Genomic DNA, 25,978 nt, shown 5'->3' with positions numbered 1-25,978 from the left:
CTAGATTCTCTCATTCTGTTAATTACCAAATAGTTTGATCAAAATGTGTATCTTACGACTGCAGCAATAGTTAAAACAAGTTTTTATTATTATTGATCAACTTGAAATATGCGGTGCAACTGGATTTTTTATTATCCGGCCTGATACCGGATAATATACAAATCCGGCCCGAATAAACTATTCGGGACATCCCTAACTATGATTATCATACGTCAATATACAAAGCATATGCTACAGTCCGCGCCAAACGAATAGCATATGCACTTAGTAATAAAAATAGGTGTATGAACGTATTAAATTTAACACAATAATTAGTACATATTTAACGCAATTTAACACAAGAAATAAAATAAAATAAAATGGACAATATTGTCTTTGTTTTTATTTAAAACATGTAAAAAATAAAAAATGAATAAAATGAAAAATACATCATGTGCCAAACCAATAGTACACACACCATTTCAACAGGTTTTAGAGGTTACTACGACGTAGAAACATACCTAATGGTCAATTTTCTTACCTTTCTTTATAACAATCTGAATACAACGCTTAGGCATGGAGGAAATGATCGTTTTAAGCAAAGATTGGGGTATTTTATTCTATTCCATCTGGATGGCCATTTTCAGTTGCGTGACATTACTGTATTTTTTTCCATTTGCATACACGTAACAAGACAAGTAACCCTGAATAATTTCAATTAGATTCAAGTCGGATGACAGCCCTGGATGATCAAACAACTGGATGTCATGTTCCGTTACAAATTCCATCACAATCTTTGCCGTATGTATTGATTAGTTATCTTGCATAAAGACAAAGATATGTCCATAGTAGGCATGCCCACATGGCATTAAGTAATCAGAGAGTGCAATAAATTAGTCTCCAGCTGTTTGTTTCCTTTCTGAGAACTTCAATTCAGATAAACTAACCTTGGAAAATGCACCCCAAATCAGGACACCACTACCACCATTTTGCCTGGACAAGAAAGTGTTGGGCTCTTTTCGTAAGTCATACCAATAAAATTGATATCCGTTTGGACCATCAATATTAAATTTCTTTTCATCAGACCAAATAAATGAGCCCCAATTAGGTGAGCAAGACAAGTGTTTGTTCGCATACGCGATACGTTCCTCCATATGATGTTTCTGTATTGCCGGCGTTGACGTACGCTTCGCATATATCAGATGTTTGGCTTCATGTAACGTTCTTTTTATCGTACGCAATGACACATCAATATCCAGCTAGGTGTGTATCAATTGGGCACTACAACCGGTGTTTGAAGCCACTTGTAGTATGTGATATTTGTCTCGCTTGGTTAATTTCGAAACATTTTGGTTAGATTTTGTTTTCAAATATGTATCAGGATCCTTCAAAATCTTCTCAATCACCTTACGACTTTGCTGTATATGTTTCGATACCTCAGATCAGATATCTGATACATTGGCAGCCTAAAATGGCTTGATCATAGCAACTTCTTCAGCCTTTAACTTAGTTCCACGTCCAATAGTAGTCCTTTGCAACACATATGATTATTTCACTTATGATGACCCTTTGGTCTTCGTTAATATATGTATCATTTACCTAGCGTTAGCAATTCGTTTGTTGCTGTCAAATGTTAAATGACGGACGTGTGCCATCCATTTGTCAGCAGAAAATATCATATGGTCGATCATATTTTGACGCGGGAAAACATTTGGCGCCAAAAACGATATGTTTTTCACTACTTCTCTGATTATGACAATTTTAAAATATTTTAATGTTTAAAACAGTATAAACTGAATAAAATATATTATGTGCTATTTGTTTGGCGCGGACTGTATATAGCGGTGTTGGTGTAATTGTAAATTGCTTATTACATTTTTGTAATAATGCATATGAGATTCAATAACAAATTGGTATTGGTATACGAATTCGTCATGCTTATTTTTCAACGTAAACAAATATTTAAAAAAAAAAACTTACAGCCTGTTTAAAATTTACATCTAAAGTCAAGATAAAGAAATAAAATACATATTATCCAAGCATAATGCAGATGACTTTGAGATTTTTTTTTTTTTTTTTTTTTTTTTTTTTATTTCTCTGTTTTAATATAATATAAGATTTTACAACTTCGTAATATAAAATTTCAATAAATAAAATAAGTAAAACAGATAGGGGCTCAAAGAAGATGAGGATGACAGTACGTTATCGCAATCTTTTCATAGAGCCCCTATAACAAGATTTCAAAAAAATATCGTAATATGTTAATGCGTAATAAAATTTCAATAAAATATCGTAATAAAACGCGTAATTCGCTAATAAAATTGATAAGCAACCAACAAAAGTAGAAATAAAACAAAAACAGATTTATGAGAAATTATTCAAAGTATGATTAACCAAAAACATTTCTTATATTTTAAAAATTTCTTTTTTTGTTAAAAACTTGAAGGAACTTAACGAATTTACCGTGCCTTTGAATCCTTTTTGAAAAGTATTCCATACTTTTGGACCTCGATATAGAATGCTGTACTCTGAATATTGGTTTATTATCCGAGGCAGTTTATATGTGTTGGACATATTCGCTCTAAGATTATAGCTATCATTTTTATTTATTTTAAACTTGTTATTAAAGCTTATAGGAGAGATATTGTGATTATAACGATACATGAAAATTAAATGCTGGTAGATATTAATTTCAAACACATTCAAAGGCTAAGGTAAAATTTAGCTGATTGAGAAAAGTTTGTTTAAATTGTAATGGCTTCACTACATTTCAAACAAAGTCTAGAACATATACCTCGTTAACGCTTGGTATGGTAAAAATCTCAAACAAGTTCATTTTTAAAGATTCTTGACTCCTTTAATACCAAGACGTAAAATCGAATTAAAAAAATTCAACTTTTCGAAACAAGATTTTCGGAAGTTGGTATTCTTTTGAAAAACATTTTTACACAAATTAGCTAAATCTAGGCTAAACGTTTTTACAGAAGATATAACTCTGTCAAGGTTTTATATTTATAATGAAACCAACAACATAAACAACTTTGCCAGCAACATGTGAGTTTTGTAAAGTAACTAAGGTAGTTGAAAAGTTGTTTTTTGTTTCCCAGTTGACAAATGCCAGACCCAACTAATTAACGGCTTCTGAGCAAAATAAATTTTGTTTTTTAAAATGGAATCTTTTTAATTTTTTCATAGGTGAATTCTGAAAGGTTAAGTTTAGAACTATTTTTTAGTATTCTGCTTTATACAGCAAATAGCTTAAAAGCGTTGCCATCATTTTGTTTCAGTCTTTTCAACTTTTTTACTTGATGACTGTCTTTTAAACCATAATAAGTTTCTACAATTTTACTGATAATCTTACTTTTCTGTTTAACATTTAGGTTTGTCTTTCGGCTTCCTAAAACTTAAGTTGGTTGAGAACTTATGTTCAAAACAAAACTTTGGATCACCACAAACTCCTGTAATGTACTTTGAAACCGTTACAATCAATAAACTAATCTCTAAAAATATAATAATTTTGTGTTTATTGAAGCAGAAAAAACAGTTTGTTTAATGCAGACTCATTTAAAGCAAAACTTTTTTGTTCAATATTTTCTTATTTATTTTTGTGCTTATATTTTCTTAATTTTGTCTTTGAAAATTATTCTTCTGACTAATTGTCTTGATTTATACTCAGACAACTTACGTAATTTTTTGAGACTAAATCGTCTGAATTTTATTGTGTTTGTGCTAATCAATTACAGGCAGCCTCTACATGTACCCACTGCAGGTAGCCTCAACATAAAAAAAGCTATGACTTCAATATCAGGTGGATTTGAAAGCTAAAACAAAAATTTTCTTAAAAAACGTCTTCTCCCTCTTTGAGTAAAAATAATTTTTTTTTTATTTTCTTCTTTAATTTCTTTATATATATATATATATATATATATATATATATATATATATATATATATATATATATATATATATATATATATATATATATATATATATATATATATGTATATATATATATTCTAAATGAATTACCGCGAAAAGCTTATGGATAGCAAAAAAGGCGTTTAATTATAATGATAGTTGTACTTTGTACATAGCAACAAAAGAATTTAGGAAATCAAAAAACTTTATTAACTAATATTTTATTATCTAATACAAATAGTAAAATAAAACAAATAATTTTTTTATAGTTCAATTTGTTATTATTACTGTTGCATAGTTTTTGTTGTTTTGAATTTGTTTTTTATTTTTTTAGTTTCTGAAATTTTTCGTCGCTGGATTCTTAAAACTAATTTTATCATTTTAGTTTTGTTAAACGGGCCGAGTTAAATATAAATATTTCAAACATAATTTTTAACAACATATGGTACGGTGTGGTTTGAAAATTCTGAAAATTAAAGAAACTATTAGTAACTAAAGTTTAAACCTTCATGTAAGTAAAGTTGATTTTTAATGAATTTTTATGAAAGTAAAAAAGGTTGCTTTGTTAAACTTTTTACATTTTTTTGCAAAGATATGAGAATATGAGATAAATGAGATCAGATATAAAATTCATAAAATGGAAAATTCAAGGAAATTATTAGTAATTGAGATTTAAAAATTTTGGTTTAAAGTTTTTTTTATTTTTGAATATAAACTTCGTTCTTCATATAACAAAAAATAAAATAAATGAAAGGAAACCTTTACATTACATAAAGAGAGACTTTCTTTATGTAATGTAAAGAGATGGACTCAAAAAAGATACGGTTGACTAGTGTCACCACAATTATTTCATAGAGTTCCTTTAGCAATAACATCAAAGCCTACATGGCTTAACAAGTTTAAAAGAAAGTATATTTTGAGAAAAATTTTACGTACAAAATAAAAAATCCGTAACAATATAAACGTTAAAATTTTTAATCAAACATATTTTCAAAAAAACAAGATGTCAAATATAGGACTTCATAACTGATACATTATAACCGCTATACATATAGCAGTTATAATGTGTTATAGTTAAAAAAATATAAATGCTTTTCAAATCTTTTGTACTGTTATTTCTTAATCAGTTCAATAACACCGAGTCGAGGCTATTTATTTACACTATGTAACAGATTTTTTGTTCCTGGCATCAAAGTGTTAAATTTCAATTGTTTATCTCTAAAGTATGCGAAAAAATGACTTCATTAGGTATAAACTTTGCTTACACAGCACGAAGAAAACTCCTTTTTTTGTAAAAATAGAACGGCTTTTTTTCATTTTTGTTATTATGATCATGTAAAAAACAAAAATTGCTCAAGCAATAGACAAACACAGTCGGAAATCACTCAACAAGATTCAGAAATGTTTATATTGTCTAGATTTATGATTGTACTGTGAATCACTCTCTCAAAGTCGCCCCCAAATGTAGTCCCCCATCAAATTTTCGTTAAACTGTCCTTGGTAACGACGTTTTAAGTCCAATATATCTTGATGAAAGCGCTCGTCTTGCACTTCGGAGTAAGCGCCCATGTTCTCTTTGAATTTGGCGAGATGCGAAGCAAGGGTATGTATTTTCAGAGACATTCTGCATTCTGTTTTGGCGTAATTCTTTATGAGAGTCTACACCAACTCCACATAGTTTTCAGCTTTGTGGAAGCCCTGCAACAAAGCTGCTCAAAGCCGCTCTCTCCGTCCTGTTTAACAGCTCAACAGAGGAAACAAGGAAGTTTAGTGAAACCTTCTTAAAGACCCACGAGGAATGATACCATTTTGAAGTCACCGATTTTGACGTCCTACCCATATTTGTCATACTTTAATGTACTCAGCAACATCTTGACACTGGTGTAGTCTTCTTTGAGACATACAGAGTGGGCCATCGGGAAATACAGGTAACTGTTTCCATAGTGAAGCAACACGACTTTAGGGCTCCGCGATGAACTGTCTATAAATAGTTGCATTGTTACTGTCTGAAGAACAGGTAGATTGGGGCTGTGTGGTACTGGGGCGATGGAAGAAGGTATGTCCGGATATACAATCTGAGGAGCATTTTTGCCGGTGCGATGATTTTTTGGGTTTACCATGCAGAAGTAGCAGTTGCTTGAGTGGTCCGTCAATTAAATCAAGGGATAGCAAACTTCATGACTTGCTTTTCTTCACTGTACCAACCTGTAACATTGCACATAGTAATACATGAGAGTTATAATAATTTGAGAACAGGAAATTTTAAAATATGAATCAATTTCAAAATGGAACGTATTTGCCTAGTACACAACATATGACAAAACTTTGTAAGTTTGCAAAAAGTTGTAACTTTGCAACAAAAATAATATTGAAAAATAGTAATGGTCCCAGGATTGATCCCTCTAAGACTCTGCACCCAATAGTAGGAGATCCTAACTCCTCCAACACAACAAGTATTTTATTCTTGAAAATATATTTTTTAACCCACTTATATACAAGGCATTAGGCCGGGTGAATAAATAAAAACAATTGTTTTTACTCAGTAATTGGTCAGCTTTACGTGAATAAAATGTTTAGCAATTTTGCATAAATTTTTATTTACGTAAAGCTGTGCAGTTACTGAGTAAATTGCTTTACTTTACGTGAATAAAAATTTGTGCAAAACTGCTAAAGTTTTTATTCACGTAAAATTGACCAATTACTATGTAAAAGCAAAAAATAAAAATGAGCGATTTCTATTGGTAGCGGTACAATACTCTTTGCGGAAAAAAAGCAGAAAGCAATTGCTTATGAGTAAAAGAAAAACTTTATTCACGTATTTTTTAGCAATGGCTTTTGTTTTAAGCTTATGCTTTTTTACTCAAATTTAATTCACCCGGCCTATTATTTGAGATGAGTGAGATCAGATATAAAGTTCAAAAGTTATTTAAGAAAGAAAAAACTTTGCCGAACATTTATATTGGATTATTGTATTGAAAAACTAAAAAAGAGCTGTTTAAAAAATAAGTTACAAATACGCAATGTAACAAATGTAACCTATTTTTGAAAAAGTCACAAATAAATATATATGGTATAAATTTTATTTTAGTAAGTTACTATGCAAAAATCAAGAACTATTTTGAAATATTTCGAAATATTTACAGACTATTTCCTATTACTCCTGTTAAATACCGCAAAACGTCATCATCATGTCATAAAACGAGAAATAGATTTCAATAGATGTTTGAAAAATTATGTATGATTTACAACGTCTCAATAATGGAATGTCGGTAATACATATTTATGTGAGATAGGTGTACTGTTAAAAGCGCATACAAGAGAAAAGAGACGAAATAAATTACAAAATGTGACAAATTGTCAAGTTCCAGTAGGCATGCGCTGTCCTGGAAACGTCCGTTGGACGTCTTACGGACGTCTGAACGTCTTACGGTCGTCTGTGAGACGGACGACGCGTGTACACTGGGTTAGAGCAAGAAGTAAAAGAAAGGTAAAGGCAGGTTTAAGGGTAAACAAATTTACACAGCTGCAATATTATGTTACTTAGCTACAATATTATGTTACTTAGCTACAATATTTTAATACTTTTTGCTGTTGTTCTACATGTAACAAATTACATAGTTACGCAGTACTTTTACATTCGTTATTTTTTATGCTTACTTTTTTACTTTCAAACGAGTTATTTTCAGAAAAACAGGAAAAAGTACTTAAAATTCAATGGTTCGATAATACGCATAATATCACGAAACTAAAACCGGTAATTAAAACCATTTAACGTTAGATTTCAGTTATGTATAAGACGCCAGGCTGCACGTTAAACACACAAGATACGCAACCTAAATAACCAATGCAACATGTAAGCTGACTATCTATTTGGGAAACTATTTAAACCCATCTTTGAGAAAAAGAAGCTATTTTTCACCTACTTCTTCATCAGCAATGCGCTTGCTACTCGATGAATTTAATAGCTACTCAAGATGTTGCATCTGCAACAGAACTGCCTTCAAAGAGAGACAACCAACGTTAAAAAAATGTCAGATGTTATGGAACAAGCAGTCTAAAAGTAATACATCAACAGACGTTTACTAATAAATCAGATAATACAGAAGTTACTAATAAATCAGATAATACAGAAGTTACTAATAAATCAGATAATACAGAAGATACTAATAAATCAGAATAATACAGAAATTACTAATAAATAATACAATAATACAGAAGTTACTAATAAATCATTTCATCCGCAGTTTGATGTCCCGAATTAGACGATGTGCTTCGAGAACAATATTCACGTTAAGAGTAATAATCAAGTATATAAGAAAAACTGAAAGAAAAGTAAAAAAGAAAAACAAAAAATAAATTAATTAATTAAAGGGCGCGTATTTGCAAGAGCCACACAGTATACGTATGTTATAAAAAGTATTTATTGAAAAATATGAAAATAAAATATATAACAATTTGTTATAAAGTAGTATTTAAATAAAGAACGAAAAATTAAAAATAAAAAATTACTTAATTTACAAAAACCGTAATATTTATGTATATTTTAAAACCAATTTGAATAAAAGTAAAATAAGTAACAATTATATAATATATTATATAATAGCTTAAAAATATTTATATATATTCAAGAACTCAGATTAGATTTCAACAATAACTTTTAAGATTAGAGGAAGCACCATAACTGAATTAATGAAAGAAAAAAAAATTTGATAAATTCTGAGACATTTTATATAATTGAATTTTAGTTTAAAAGAAGCATTTAAAATTGGATGTGTTAAAATCTATAAGGAATAACACCTGTTTCGATTCATTTTTAAACTGTTGTAAACTAACTTTTTTTTATATTATATTAGGAATATTAGGAAATTTTTCCCACCAATAAAGTCCACGATATTGAATTGAATATGTAATTTGTTTTGAATTATATTTAGGGACAATGTAGTTATTATCTGAAAATTTTGTCGGGTATTTAGCCTTTTGTCGGGTATTTTACCTTTTCAAATAAAGACTGAAATATTTTCGGAGATAGTTCCATCTTTGTTTTATACATGAACATTAAAACTTGGTGTTAGTTGATTTTATAGACGTTTAATGCGCCTAGTATACGCAGAAGAATTTTATCAGCTCCAAATAATATTCTGCACGCGTGTTTTTGTTTACTGTACAATTTTTTTAATTTTGCATGATTTGTACCTGCCCATGCAATATTACAATAAATCAAATAACAATGAACGAAAGAAAAATATAAACTTTTTAAATATTTATTATTTAGAAATTGTTTAGCCCTATATATCATGGCCATATTTTTTGATATTTTTTTCTCAATACTTTTTATATGATCACTCCATCGTAAATATTTATCTAATATTACGCTCAAAAAGTTAACAGAAGTTTCTCTTTTAATGTAAGCGTTATTGATTAATAGATTTGGCAGTTTAATGGGAATATATATTAATTTATTTACTTTATGAAATAAAACAAGTTTGATTTTATCCATATTTAAATACAGTTTATTACTTATAAACCATTCATTAACCTTACCCAACTCTTCGTTAGCTGTTTCTAAAAGTGTTTTAATATCTCTGTGGGAATAAAAAAGATTGGAGTCATCTGCAAAAAGAAAACAATTTTTAAAAGTTTGTTGCTAAGTTTAAATCATTTATATATATACTAAGAATAATAAGGGTCCTAAAATAGAGCCCTGGGGGACACCACAACTTACAGCATATGGAATTGTTTGTTTTTGCTCATATTGGATGAATTGCTTTCTATTGGTCAAATAGCTTTTGAACCAAGTTACCAAGTTACCAAGTAAGTTATTATTATTTACTCCATAATATTCAAGTTTTTTATTAGTATGTTATAGCTTACAGTATCAAAAGCCTTTGACAGATCAATGAAAACTCCTAATGTAAAGTAGTTAGCTCATTATGCGCTTGTTATTTGATTGACTATTTCAACAACTGCATGTTCAGTGGAACATTTTTTTTTGAAACCAAATTATTTTAAATGCAACATATTGTTTTCTGATAATAGTTAAATAGCCCGTTTTACATTATTCTTTCAACCAATTTTGAGAAACACGGTAATATAGATATAGGTCAATAATTAGAAATCATAGAGTCATCGTCAGTTTTAAAAACCGGTGTGATTCGTGCAATTTTTAATTTTTCCGGGACAATACCTGTTTTAAAAGAAAGATTAAAGATGTGAAACAAAAGAGGTTCGATTATATCATAAACAGATTTTACAACATTAACGTTAATTTTATCAAATCCCGCACTTTTGTTAGTTTTAAGATTATAAAAGGCGGTTCGCAATTCAATTAATTTAAGATTAGATTCATCCATAACTTTATCGTAATTTTTTAAATAAAACTCAAATGAAGTTGAATTCAGAGGAATTTTTGATGCCAAATTTGGACCAGCATTAATAAAAAAACTGTTTATTTTTTCAGCAATAATTGATTTATCATAAATATTTTTTTCATATAACTGTTATTTTTTTTTGGCCTAGTGTTTCTCGCATAATTATTTTTGCCAATTACTTCTTTAATAACATTCCAAGTTTTTTTGGTGTTTCCGCTTGCTTTGTCTAATAGCTTTGCATAATAAAGCTTTATAGAGTTTCTTTTTGTTATTTCGAATATATTTTTGCAGTTTTTATATGTCATTTCGTTTTTATAAGTTGCTTTTTTTAAGTATTTATCATACAATTTTTGTTTTCTTTTTGAAGATTTTAGTAACCCATTAGACATCCATGGAGTCATAACTGTTTTTGTGTTCACAATTATTTTTTTTTCCAGGAATGTTTCATATTGCTTGCAGAATTGACTTAGAAATAGATTATATGAGTTGTTAGCATCGATTGATTGCAATATTAGATTCCAATCAACGTTGTTTCTTAAAAGGCTTTGAAACTGTTTTACAGTTTCAAAACCTTTTAAGAAACAACGTAGTTTTCATTGATCTGTCGCCTAGTCAGTTTTGATTATGCCTGTGTTAATACGGTTATTGTGAAAGATATTAGTTATTATATTATCAAGAAGTGCAGAAGAGTTTTTAGTCACTCTAGTAAGCTTGTTCATTGTTGGAATTAAGGTATTTTGAAGAAGAGTTTTTATAAAGTTTTTTACATTATTATTTAAAGCATGTTTTTTTAGGTCAATGTTTAGATCCCTAGCCAAAAAGACATGATCTCGCGTTTTATTGATAGCTGTTATGAATGATTTAAGATGAGTTTTAAAATTTTTTAAATTATGTGGTTAAAATATGTCGCGTTTACAATTATGTTTTTTGTGTTTTTATTTTTTAATTCAATGCATAATGCATAAACTCACATTGATCACATTAGTATTTTTTTTTAATATGCTTTCACAGGAAAAAAAGTTCTTTAAAGTTTCTATAAACTTTTTACTCATTTGGATTATAAAAATTCTTTAGAGATTATATAGGCTATTTGTTTCAAAAGTTTATAGGAATTCTATTAACCTTTTTTCCTTTGTTCTGATTTTGCTTTTTAGTACTCTTTGAACATAAGATCTACTGCATTTAAACTTCTTTGTAGCCTAAAACATGAATTTTAACAGTGTTGTATTTTAATGATATAGTTTAATTATTGGTTTAGTCTTGTTTTGTCAATGGATGTTGATTTTCCTCCACTTTAGAGTATTTTTTTTATAGTTTTATTTTCTTTACAACGTTTTATGAACATTCAAACAGGTTGCTTCAGGTTGTTCTTGGAGTTCAGACAGGTTGCAGTTCTTGGAACTTTTCTTTTAAAACTCTTGATTATGAGCAGAATGGATCTTCTGTAAAATTTTTATAAAATGAGATTTATTTTGTACTAAACATAAAAATAACTGGTAATAACCTTTATAACCTGTTAAACATAATAACTGATAATAACCTCCATAACCTGTTAAACATAAAAATAACTGGGAATAACCTTCATAACCTGTTAAATAAAAATAACTGGTAATAACCTCCATAGCCTGTTAAACATAAAAATAACTGGTAACAACCTTCGTAACCGGATGGAAAATTCTCAAATACCTAAATAGGAAAACTTGAACTTTAAATTTCAGTTTGCTTTTTTTACTTTTTATAGTAATTTTGAAAAGCAAGAGTGCGAAGATAGGTCTGTAACTTTACACATTAGTCTTGTCACCTTGACATACCAAACTTCAACGTCATTTAGCATTGCAGGTGGGTTTTTACGAGAATTAGTATTTAATTTTTATTAAAAATTATCGTTTACAAAAATAAAATGCAAGTTTCCAGGTAAATTATACTAACTCTATATAATAAAGAGTGCTATATGAAATATGTCTGATTGTGAACCAAAAGTTATAAATTTGAAAAAACGAAATCTTTAAAAGTAATACTAATGAATTATCGATTAGACTAAAACAAGAAACGTGGTCCAACGTGTATAGATGTCATGACACTAACGAAGCTTTTAATAATTTTTTAGATATATTCCTAGATTGCTTTAATGAAACCTGTCCTCAAGAGAACATACAAATTAAGACAAAAGCAGTTGCCAATCCGTGGATGGATAAATCACTGATAAAATGCTCAGAAAAGAAGCAAAAACTCTATAATAAATTTAAAAAAAAAAAACAACTGAAAATGAGATAAACTACAAAAATTATAAATATTTTTACTAAAATTTTATCAAAAAGGTTAAAAATAAATACTACAGTAATCAAATCATTAAATACAAATCTGATAATAAGAAAACGTGGTCCATCATTAATGAGATAATGGGAAGAAAAAAAATAAATTCAACTTTACCAAAAGGAATTAATATTCACAACACTGACATATTCTGTAAAAAAACAAATCATGGAAGAATTTAACAAATAATTTATAAATATTGGTCCTAATCTCGCTAATAAAATAAGTCCAACATCTGATTCATTTAAAAACTACCTAAAACCCGTAAATAACGCTATCATGTATAATAATGAATTCAACTATAAAGAATTCGAAGAAGCCTTTTCCTCTTTAAAAAAAAAGAAAGCACCAGGGTTTGATGAAATAACTAGCGATTTAGTTATCTTCCATAAAATCTAAATCTAAAAAGACCTCTGATCCATATACCATAGCTCTCAATAACACCGGGGATTTTACCTGATGTACTTAAATTAGCAAAAGTAATTCCTATTTTTAAATGCAATGAACAGTCAGACATAACCAATTATAGACCTATATTAATACTTTCTGTATTTTCAAAACTTTTTGAACGTGTAATTTATAATAGAATCTATAATCACTTCACTAAAAACAAATTATTTTACCCAAACCAGTTTGGATTTCAAAAAAACCTCTCAACAGAGCATGCAATCATTGAATTAGTTAATCAAATAACTGATGGTTTTAAACAAAACAAATTTACTCTAGAAGTATTTATTGACTTATCAAAAGCTTTTGACACAGTTGACCATTGCATCCTATTAGATAAACTAAAGCACTATGGTATAATTAATAAAACTTACAATTAGATTAAAAGTTATCTTACCAATAGAAAACAGTATGTGTGTAATATACAATCTGGAGTTTTAAATGTTTTATGTGGAGCCCCCCAAGGATCTATCCTTGTTCCACTCCTATTTTTAAATTATATAAATGATTTTTGCAATGCATCTTTAAAACTTAATTCAGTCATGTTTGCTGATGATACAAATATATTTCTTACTAACAATGATATCAAGAAATTATACTTAGATATGAATATTGAACTAAATAAAGTAAATAATTGGTTTAGGGCTAAAAAACTCTCACTTAACTCAGAGAAAACAAACTATATATTATTCCATAAAAAAACACAAGAAGAAAACCTTTCTCTAAATTTGCCTGACCTTATCTTAAATGATAACTTAATTAAAAAACAAGCCAGTTTTAGATTCTTAGGAATTTTTGTTGATGAGAATTTATCCTGGCTTTCTCAAATAAGATATATTCAATCTAAAATCACTAATATAATTGGTATGATGTATCGAGCTCGCTCATATATCAATAAACAAAGTCTTAAACTCATATATTTTGGACTAATTCATTGCTTCATCAGCTATGCAAACATAACATGGGCGAGTACGCAACCATCAAAACTTAAAAAAACTTATAGTCTACAAAAACATGCTAGCAGAATCATTTACTCTAAAAATAAGCGTGAACACGCCAAACCTATAATGAAAGATATGAAAATGATGGATGTTTATGAAATAAATATCTATCAGCATTTAATTTTTATGAATCGATTCAATAATAATCTCTCTATTGCAAACTTTAATTACAAGTTTGAAATAAACATAAATAAAAACTATTATCTAAGAGCAAATATTAGTAACTCATATTAACTGCCTCATAAATATGCTGAATATAGCATTGCATATCGAGGACCAAATATATGGAATAGTTATCAAAAAGGATTCAAATGTATGGCAAAGTCATTAAGTTCATTTAAGTTTCTAATAAAAAAGGAAATTTTTAAAATTTGAGAATCATTTGTGCTTAAAGGGATCACCAAGTAATTTTAATTATTTTAGTATTTATTTTATTTGATCTTTTTTTGATTTACTAATTAGCGCAGCAGTTTTATGCCCATTTTTAATTATTAGGGTTTTTAATTTAATATCTATATTCTATTAAAAATGAGGACATTAGGGTTTTTTATTTAATATCTTTATTATATTAAAAATAAGGACATTAGGGTTTTTTATTTAATATCTATATTATATTAAAAATGAGGACATTAGGGTTTTTTATTTAATATCTTTATTATATTAAAAATGAGGACATTAGGGTTTTTAATTTAATATCTATATTCTATTAAAAATGTATAAAGAGGCTCTATGAAAAGATTGCGATGATTTTTGCGAATTTTCATTTTCATCTTCTTTGAGCCCCTGTCTGTTTAATTCTTTATTTTATAAAGATCATTGTTAAAAAGACTGTAAAAGCTTGTTGAAAAGATTTTACAGTCTTCTTTGTTTCTACGGACATTTTTATTTTTTTCTTGTATATAAATGTTGATGAGTTATTGTTTAACAGCAAAAAAAAAAAAAAAAAGTATAGTTGAAATTTTAATCACATGGTCTAACATCATGCTTATTATGTGGTTCATAATGGTATCGCGATTTTAATTTAAATAATTCTGTGGTCTGTTGTGATATTTCGTAGTTTATTTGTTTTCGTAAATTAATTTTAGCACCGCAATTATAATTTAATTTATAATGTATCATTGTGCATTAATATCTTGTATTATTTGGTATCATTTTTTAAATTAAATATAACGTTGTATTCGCGCTTTTGATATGCTATACCTGGAAACAAACTTGTTAAACTCAAAATCCAATTTAAATAAAATCATTTAGGTTTCTTGTGTATCATTGCTACTCTCTTTAAAAAAAGGATTTTGTATAGAAACGATGGAAAAAGAGAGGTTACCTAGCAGTATATTTAGTTAATAAAACAGATTCATATTAACTCAAAAATATTTGCTTTACTCTCAGCAAGATTAGACAAGTAGAGTACACTAATATTTAATTTGGTGTATAGAGACCGGCTTAAAAGATTTTATTATTTAAAGTATTATAAGACTAAATATAAGTAATATAAGATTTAATATTATAAGTAATATAAATATAAAATTATAATCTTATAATTGGATCCCTTCCTATGTGACGGTGTGGGAGGGCTTAGCCACAGCTGTATATATATATATATATATATATATATATATATATATATATATATATATATATATATATATATATAGAGCTGTGGCTAAGCCCTCCCACACCACCACATAGGAAGCCACAGCTGTATATATATATACATACATATATATATATATAAATATATATATATATATATATATATATATATATATATATATATATATATATATATATATATATATATATATATATATTGAAAAATAGATGAAGTAAAAAGTTAAGCAATCCAACGTAAATAAATGATTTCATTTGCTGGTGACACCTTTCACAGTCGAAGTAGATATGATTTATTAACTCCTACATTAAAGCATGTTAAATTAGATACCGATAAAGAAGACGGGTTGAAATACGCTTCTTTTATTCAGTAAGTACATACCATTAGATTTTTACAAATTAATTAAACAAACAAATTTTTTGAGCATATAAAACATAATTTTTAGATCATTAAATTCTAGCGATAAAAGATGTTTAAGGTACGCGTTTTTTAAATAATTATTCAAATAGGAGTCTTTTTTATTAACTTAATAAAAAAAATTTTTCATGTACTTTAGCAGTATGAACAGATTGAAAATCCACTCCGACGATTCTGATATTAAAACCGATTTGTTTCCAAATGAACATAATTTAGATTTAATTACTAATAAGCAAAGTGAAACCACAAGCAATAAAAATGAGGTATTTAGAATTAATGTAGAATAAAAAATAAAAAATTCTTTGACTTACATTGCCAAAATTTTTCTAAAAAATTCCTTATTTGCTATAAAATTTTTAGATTAATTTACTTTTTAGCAATTAAAAGTAAACAACGAGTTGAAGGAATATAACTTGAACGGAAAAAGACCAATAATAATAAAAATAGCCTCAAGAAAAGAAATAAGAGAGGAAAAATCCAGTTTAAAATTTAAAACAAATGATAACTTGTTGTAAGTTTTTATAATTTATGTAACAAAAATAAATATTAGGGTTCAGTGCATTCTACTATCCAGCCGGCATTTGGTCCTAAAAAGACGTTTTTTAAACGTCTTTTGAACATTCAAAAGACAATTTTTTCAGACCAAATGCCGGCTGAGTATACAATAAATATCTTATTGATCAACTCCACTTAACACATTTTGCTTTTTTAACGATGTAAGCAAAATGTTAAAAAAAACAGCTAAACTAATTTTTAAAAAGTGAAGCAGTTGATTTTCAAAATATAACAACTAATATATTAAATAAAATGCTTTTATAATATAATAAATTAAAATTAAAAAATTTGTTTCATTTTGATATACCTGGGGATGCTTAAATGCTTTTTAAAATATTGAAATATTTTAACGTTGTTGTTTCAGATTCAACTTCTTTTTTTTTTCAGAAACCTGGAACAGGTAAAGTATAAAGAAATGGCACATATCATGGCTGCAAAGCAATCTAAAGTTGAGAAGTTGCTTCAAGGTTTTGAGATGAAAACAGTAAAAGTTTATTTTATTTTAGTTTGAAGTTCTTAAGAGTTTTAAAACATGTATTTTTAAAAAAATAATAAAGAAAAGCTTTTAAAGTGACGTAACCAAATTTCGAAAATCCCACTTTTATAAGCCAGCAAGAAAATTTGATGTTAGCCATTTATGGTATTAAATGTTAACAGCTCTAACTTTATGGAAAATGTTACGCACGTGTGGCTATGATCTAATGCCATTTAGTATCACAGCCACACATGGTTCACATTTCATATGAGCCATGTGTGGCTATAGAAATATCTATTAAGTGGCATAATAATTGCATCAGCGACAACAACTATTAGCATATGTTTTTTAAAGACAATTATATAATGCTACTCTCAAATTTTAATTGTTGTTATTGTAAATGAAGTTCTTTAACAAATACAAAGGAAGCACCTGAAAGAATGTACTGATATGATACGATCGAAACATTTTATATGCATAATAATATTATATATATAAGCAGATATAATAAAACTTTGTATAATACGTACTTTAGAATTAAAAAAGAAGTTCTAAATAAAAACGTTCTAGGCAAAAAAAATACGTAGTTATTAATAAAGTTTCATGACTACACAATCAAGTAGTTTTAAATTTTAAATATTTTTATTAAATATTTTTAAATAGGTAATGTATTAGGTATATTAAAATTAGGCAAAACAATTCTAAAGACATGGTGTGATGGTGTAATGGTATGACACTGTGTAACTTAAAACTAATTAAAATTTCATTCGGCAAAATACTTTTTACATAATAAACATCATAATGCACTAAAAATATAAAACTTATATTTATAAAAATTTATTCATTGGTTATAAAAAACAAGATTTTTAGAAATGGATCATTAGTAGTTAACAGGCTGATGTATTTTTAAAGGTGGTGACAAAAAAAAAGTTTGGAACTACAAAAACGCATAAAAAATTTAAAACAAAAGGTAATTGGTTTTAGATTCTAAAACCTACAGAAACAGTCTCCTAGAAATGCTCAAGAAAATTTACAAATTGTGTGATTGTTTACCGGTTAAACCTTATCGATTTGGAAGAAGACATCGATTTTTATTATGCAGAAACAAATTAATAGTTTGGCATTATCTAAACATTGCAACCAATCAATGTGGAAGTTGAAACATTGCAACCAATCAATGTGGAAGTTGAAACATTGCAACCAATCAATGAGGAAGTTAAAACATTGCAGATGTTAATTTATTAACTATCGATATCACATTAAATTTTGTGTAAAACAAATTTTTAAAGTATGTTTTGAAATGAAGTTTACGAATATGTCCACACTCACCCAAAATGTTGTGGCTATAAGTTTTACATTGGCAAAACTTTCGAACAATAAACCATTATTAGATTAAATTTAAAACTTAAGAAGTTAAATTTATTACACAATAATAAAATTAAATGTTTTATTCGCTTAAGTTTATTAAACTGTTGTTGCTTCAGATTCAACTTTTTATTTCAGAAACCTGAAACAGTTTATACTACTTTTTGATTAAGGAGGGAAAACAAACTTTTTTTTGATGTTTTTGTTCCCAGGCTATAATAACTACAGTCTTTTTGGAGTTTCAGTCTGAAAGTGACATATCTAAAACATTAAAAAAAAACTGTGCGCCTAATGTCAGTGATTTTGGTTACAACAATATTACAAGTTGAAACATCAATTTAAAGTCTATTCAACTTGCATAGTAACTTGAACAAAATGGAAACAACCCAAATCTTGTCAAATAAGAAACGAATAAAAATAATAACATTAAAAATAACGATTGTTTTGTTATGGTACAATCACAAGAAACTAACTTGTTTCACAATAGACAAACTATATGATATAGTTAAAAATGTAATTAATGATAAAGTTAGCATAAAATTTAAACTTTAAATACTACCAAAAATGCATCTGATAGTCTTAAGAATAAAAAAATATTACAATAGTTAAATGAACAATATACTAAAAAGAAACATTTGGAAAAAGTTGATCAATGTTTTTTTTTTCCGCTACTGGCATAGTTTTTACCAAAATAAAGTTATGATAATAATTCATCTGATATTTTAAACTCTTATTCTTATATCTTATTCATCTGATATCATTATGATAATAATTCATCTGATATCTTAAACGTTTTTTTTTAAAATACCAGTATTACTTGTATTAAAAAAAGTAGTTGCAATATAACCGGTACTAGTCTAGTACCTTTTTCTAATACTATTACTAAAATACGGTATAGTGCACGCTTAATCTCTTGCTCGTTGCATCTTTTGCTCGATGTAGTTATGGACGGTTTCTACAAAATTGTTATGAAAAAGCTTATTATTTTTATATCTCCAAAATCTCTTATCTTAATAATAATAATTTTATTAAAAAAATTTATCATTCGTAAAAACTTTATGAATAGTATTAAAGAAGAAAACTGGAAAATAACTTTTCGTAATCTTTTTTTATAAATATACTATAGATTTTTTATAAATATACTATTCTTAGATTTCTTTTTGCTAGGTCAATTTTTAATAGGAAATGTTGCCTGTATCATTAAACTGTAAATTAGAAAAATACTTTCCATTTGCAATTAGTGAGATCTTCTAAACTTTCAAATAAACTATTTAAAGTTGATTTATAACCAAATTATTCACATAAAATAGTAGAAAAAAAATAAATCATAAAAGCCAAGATATTTTCGTATTTAATATCTTTAAATGCTTATTCTAATGTTTAATGTAAGTTAAAAACACGAACATTGGAAAGTATAGTAAATCAAAACTTTTTCCGAACGTTTTTAACAACCTCATGTATTCCAAGATTTCAATTTCACTTAAATTTTTATCAGCGAAATACATTTTAAGAGGAGATATTTGACCAGATTAATTAAAAAATTCGGAATATTTTATTTGGAACTTGATGACATAAATTTTACTTTTCAACTTTTTATCGCCCATAAAAGCTGCATATTTTACAGATTTATCTTTAAATACATCGAGTGATTAACAGTGGCAAAGGTCTCTCTCTCTCTTTATATATATATATATATATATATATATATATATATATATATATATATATATATATATATATATATATATATATATATATATATATATATATATATATATATTGTCAAAAACAGCCTCATCTTTGTCCATGTCTAGCAGCCGCTGCGGTGTCAGAGCGTTTGGGAGGTCGAATCTTGAATTTCTTTTTTCAGGAAAGGAAAAAAAAAACTAATTTTTTTGTATTATTGCTTTAAAAATTATTCTTCTGCATTATTTGCACTGTGTTTTGTTTGCACTGTGCTTCTCGAGGGATTTCTCAAGAGATAGAATGATCTAAATAACTATTATAATTAAAAACATTCGTAAAAAATCATTAGAACTTTTAAAAGAAAAAGTAATAATTTTAGAAGAAAAAAGTGATTGAGTAACAACATTTACATGGATGTTAATGTTATTAATACTGGGATGGAGAAGATCCAGAAACACAAGAAAGAAAGAGACCAACTTAAACGAATTGCGGGACACAAAGTTATTGCATCCATTTTTATGTTGATTGCATGTTTTTGCAAAAAAGCAACCTGAAAAATCATCACAAAATTTTTGGAAGTTAGTTACGGTGAAACCAGAAAAGAAATCTATTTGGATTACTTCTGGTAATTTATTTAAAAAACTCGCTCGACCAACACAACCGTTATTTAACATAGGGGCCAAGATGACCCAAATACGGGGTAGGTCAGTGGTTTTTTAACAGTAAAAGAAAAATTATCAACTTTATGAACTGAGCGAATTAGAAAACTGTTGCATTCATGCATTTTTATCCAACATACCAGAATATTTGTGCGAAGTCATATCAAACAATGATCAAAAGCTACAACAAGTTGATAGATTTATGGGAATGGTTATTGGAAAATAAGAGGGGAAATGAGATAATACCTCATTTGAATAAAATTTAAAGGATATAAAATCTATAGGATTGCAGATGCTTTGCTGATGAAAGCCACTACTCTGCTTCTAATAACGGACAAAGTTATTTTAGGGCTTCAGAAACTTGTAAAATCTACACAATTAAAATTCCAAAATAAAGATTCATCGAATACAAGGATGAAAATACTGCGTACTTGAACTGAAAATTACTATATTGGTGATACCATGTACTATCCTGAAACGATGGAGGAGATGTATCAAAAGATTTATTACAAAGCTCTTGATAAAGTAACTGAAACGATAGCAGCTTGTTTTTTCCGGCCAGATTGCAAATTTTCGTGAATGTACTCAGCCACTAATTCCGAAACAATGTACTTAACACTGGTATAGAAGTATTCGAAAATTATTTTAAGGACAAATTTTTTAATCAAATTTTGATTTTTCCGCAAGAAATTTCACTTACCCCAGTAGTACTTCTCTTTTCCTCTAATAAAAATTTTGTTTATACAGGCTTGATACAATTTAGTACACTATAATATCGTTTTACTTATAACATAATACAACGTAGTATTTATCTGTTGATTAAATAGATTAAATATTGTCTATCGATTTGTTTAGTCTAATGGGCCTACAGAAGATCATGCAAAACAAGACAGTATTGCAAGAACTAATAAATTTGAATCTAAAAAAAGCAAAAAAATGTAAATGGTTTTACTTTATGTTTTACTTTTTTAAATGAAATTTTTAAAAATAACATCAAACTGTTTTTTCTTTTAGTTTTAACGAACATGACGTAAAAAAAAAACATAAAAACGGTAACCATTTTATATTTATTTATTTTTATTAAAATCTAGAAATAAAAATTAACATAGTATCTTAAATATTAAATTAAACAAAATTTTATAAATTTACTATAGAAACGTTTTTTTTTTGTAACATTATATAAATATATAAAATCAAAAAGCAAATGAAAATTTAAACTTTTATTTTTTTGCAAATATATTTTGTGTTATGTGAAATTTTTTTCATTTTACAAAAAGATTTCGCCGAAATATAAACAGCATTAACAGTAAACTACAACTTTTAATTATTGGTTTCAAAAAGCAATCGACTGAATCCAAATGGGGTTAAAAGCATACATATACGTGGTACGCATATGTATGCTTTTAACCCTTCCCCTCTTTCTGCGTATGTACGTATATTTATTACAAACTCTCCCCCTCCCCACCTTTCTTCTTAACCTAAACTTTTTCAAAACAATAAAGTCAAAAAAAAACTTTTAGGTAAGTCGATATTTCTCTGTTACATAACACAATATTGTTTTTTTATTGAAATTTTTTTAAACTCGTTAAATTCAATGTGTTAAAAAAAAAAGAATTCGAGTTTTAGGAGAGATGGCGAACAAGAGAGAGCAAAGCCAAATTCGTACTCACTGTTTAACCCCTCCTCCTCCAACTTTGTACGCGTTTGTACTTTTTTAGTTAACCCCTTTCCCCATACCTACGTACGTACTTTATGGAAGACCCCAAAAGTTAAAACTCTCTCTTCATTTAGAAAAAAAGCAGACAGCCATGCCTGCCTTTTTTTTAAATTTTTATATCTTTGAATCTAAAAGTAGAAAACTTTAAAATAATAAACTCTATAAATAAAGTGATTGAAAATATAATAATTAACGTCTTGATTACAAATTCTTTTGCCAATAGTTAAGATTAAAAATTTTCAATAGTTTTATTACCAAAGAAATAAAATGACGAATTTCTTATATCACAGTTGTAAAGCTGTCAAATATGTTTAATACCCGCATTACCTTCAATATCTGTGAAACCAGAATGAACGATCACTGTATTGATTACATTTTTATTGATGAATCAAGTAATAAAAACATTTTTCTTTTAGAATCATTAGTATATTTAAAAAATGGCTTCAAATCACCAACACATAAGACATTAAACATGTTTTTATCAATACGACTATTGTCTGAAACCAATAAATAACTTTAGAAACCACAATTTTTTATCATTTTAAACATTTTTATAGTATTATTTTTAATATAAACTGAAATCATATTTTTTACTGGAACTATTGCAGTAGCATCTTCGAATGATAATAGCAACTAACAAATCATAAATGGTTGCACTGTTGTTGTTTCTAGGTCTATAATTTTCCGAAACACCAACCTTGACGAACAAGGTTGCTACGCAGAGAAACAACTTGTTTACAATAAAATGCTAAACGTTCATGATACCTTTTACTTACTGTCTCTAACTTGCTCATTTAGATTATTTAAATTACACTGAACAGTTTTACACATTTTTTCAGAAAAAGATATAATGTTTTTATTAGCAGGAAAAAACACATGCTAATACAGTTGATAAGTCTAATTAGACTGTTTACATTGTTAAGTTACGGGATTGGTGCGTACCATAAAACAGCCAGCAAAAACTTCAACAAGCAATTTGTTGTTAATTTTTAAAGATTTTAAGAGTACATCAACATCATCTTGCAAATGCAAATATAGTTTCGTTAATGTAAAATAACCCTTTCAAATTTAAAAGTTATTGAATTTCAAATTTGTCGTATGTAGTATACTATTATATAAGATATATGATATTTACTATTATATAACAATAATACTCATAATACTATTTATTATAGTTAAAAAACTATCAAAATTGTAAACTTCCATTTTTTGAACCTCTCTTCATCCTGAGTGCAGGATCTTTCTGGTTGCCTAACAAACTAAATTTAACAATGGGTAATCAATCTTGAAGCATTTTAAAATATGTGAAATGTTTATTAGTTAGTAAACATAATGAATATGTTTATGCATCAAATATAAATATGAATCCCTGTTTTTTAAAAGAGTGGATTTGCTCATATATTTTTGAGCAAATCTGCACATTAAAAAAAACACTGAATCATATAAATTAATGTTACGACTTAGGTTGCAACGTTAATTAAATAAGTTATCATAGTCTCAAGTTGAGAAAGTGTAACTTTTAAACCAATGAAAACATTAACGAAATATGTAATAAAAATCATACTTTAGACAAAAGCTCATGAACAAAACTTCATTGCCAGGTCTTCTCCACGAGATGGTCTTGACTTGATCTATAAACAAATGTTTCTCAAATAATAATTTTAATAAGATGTTTATTTTCCAAAAAAACTTTTAGTTCAGACAATTATTATTTAAGTCCTAAATAGTTTCAATTCATTTTTCCCTTAAAATTAACCACAACTATTTTTGTTCTACTGGTCTATTAAAAGATAGCATCAAGTATGCAATATATTTATCTTATAATAAGCACTCCCGTATGAGCAGAAGCGCCATTAGAATTTTTTTATTGGGCTAGAAAAACAAGATTGATTAGGTTGCTCCGCAGAACATTAATTGTAAATGTTCTCATAATTCATTTATCTAAAAATAATATTATATCTTGCAAACTTTACGGAAATATTGGTTTCTGATTTAAGGAACCACAGGAAAAACACAACCCATCTAAAGTATATTCAAACAGATCCCTTTATTCATCTTTAGATTTTTTTGAAACATGAACAGCTCTACACATACCACTCTCATCACAACCAGCATCATGCATTTTAGGTATTTTGTACACTGTCTACTACTGATGTACACTAGGAAGACAGAGAACTGCCTTTAGCTTTCTTGAGTACAGTTCTTTAATTTTCTAAAGTGTCTCTTTTAAGAATATCCACAAAAAGTTTGAAATTTCAATAATTTTTTATGACAGGATTCAAAAATAGTTTGATCTTAGAAAATTAATTTCTGGACAGCCTCAACCTGCCACAGGTCAACAATCTACATTCACAAATTTTCTCACTTCAAAAAAGTTGACAGTAATAATAAGTTAGAAATTTAATGTCAAGCAACTCACAGTTGTTTCAAAAGTGCTGCTCAACTTAAACTCATTATTTAGTCAAAAACTTTACATTTTGCCTTGAGGTTCTTTAGAAGAAGGCTGGAGATGAAGTTCTTTAGAACAAGACTGATATGGGGCAACTCAAGTAGCAAATAAAGACTTTAAATAACAGATACAAAAAATGGAAAACATGGATAATTTAACACTCGTGACCACTGACCAGAGGTTTAATAACCACTGACCAGAGGTGAGTTTCTGATAGAAGGCCTTGTTTTGATTCATTTCTAAAAGAAATTTTAAAAAGACTGTCAAATTTGGGGAAGCTCATTTGGTTTGGTCACTTTCCTGCCAATTATGTAAAAAGACTTGTGAATATCAAAGACAAAAATTACAAAACATAACGTTTGCTCTGTCATTATTTTTGTCATTATGCCAATTTGCAGTAATCTGATTTTTTACAATTATTTTTTAAAAAGCTACGATCTTAAGAGTTATGTAACAAAGTTACAAAGTACCGAATTGAAACTTATGTAAATAAATAAACTGGCGATGGCTGTAACTTAGATAAAAACTACTCATAGGAACTAAAAAAGATGTTGTTTTTTTTGTTAATAAATTTAGATGATTTCTTGAAAAAAGTAATTAATAAGAACGATAATTCATTTAAGATAAAGACCTAACGACAACTATTGAATGTCAAACGAAAAATGATGAAAAAGTAAAGGTTTGTACAATTTTCTTTTTTTACTATAATTTTGTTTTGTTTTTTTATGCAAATAACTTAAAATTATTAAAATACTTATGTATAGGAAGTTTTTTTATAGGAAGTTAACATGAGACGAGAGTTTATACAAAAAATGATAACTGATCAAAGAATACAAAAAAATGCTATGAATAGAGAAGAGTTTTTAAGCAGGTATCACACCTTAAATAAAATCGCGAAGACCGAAGAATTCCAACACAGTTTACTTCATTACATGGTAAACCTTTACTTAACTAGACGTGAGGGGTTAGAGAGCTCTAAATTTTTACTTTATTTGGAGTGATTAAAATTCTAAATTC

General features: G+C 27.5%; 1 protein-coding gene across 5 annotated transcripts in view; it reads left to right on the top strand.

Moving 5' to 3' along the window:
• The first annotated feature begins 4,229 nt into the window (after positions 1 to 4,229).
• The window catches only part of LOC101241677 (uncharacterized), a 32,929-nt gene continuing 11,180 nt past the window's right edge, over positions 4,230 to 25,978 (top strand). For 2 of the 5 annotated variants that reach the window (XM_065796524.1, XM_065796522.1), the window contains exons 1-10: positions 4,273 to 4,408; positions 15,848 to 16,007; positions 16,084 to 16,116; positions 16,198 to 16,318; positions 16,433 to 16,566; positions 16,998 to 17,094; positions 21,651 to 21,733; positions 21,810 to 21,847; positions 25,585 to 25,640; positions 25,741 to 25,896. In XM_065796524.1, the coding sequence (XP_065652596.1) occupies positions 15,883 to 16,007; positions 16,084 to 16,116; positions 16,198 to 16,318; positions 16,433 to 16,566; positions 16,998 to 17,094; positions 21,651 to 21,733; positions 21,810 to 21,847; positions 25,585 to 25,640; positions 25,741 to 25,896 (843 nt within the window). In that variant the 5' untranslated portion in view covers positions 4,273 to 4,408; positions 15,848 to 15,882. Of the gene's footprint in view, positions 4,409 to 15,847; positions 16,008 to 16,083; positions 16,117 to 16,194; positions 16,319 to 16,432; positions 16,567 to 16,997; positions 17,095 to 21,650; positions 21,734 to 21,809; positions 21,848 to 25,584; positions 25,641 to 25,740; positions 25,897 to 25,978 lie in introns of all 5 variants that reach the window. The other 3 variants (XM_065796523.1, XM_065796521.1, XM_065796525.1) reach the window with 3 other exon arrangements.

The sequence above is a fragment of the Hydra vulgaris genome, chromosome 04 (genome assembly GCF_038396675.1).
Source record: "Hydra vulgaris chromosome 04, alternate assembly HydraT2T_AEP".
Taxonomy (NCBI): domain Eukaryota; kingdom Metazoa; phylum Cnidaria; class Hydrozoa; order Anthoathecata; family Hydridae; genus Hydra; species Hydra vulgaris.
Note: the sequence above shows the minus strand (reverse complement) of the source record. Positions and strands in the feature narration are given on the sequence as shown.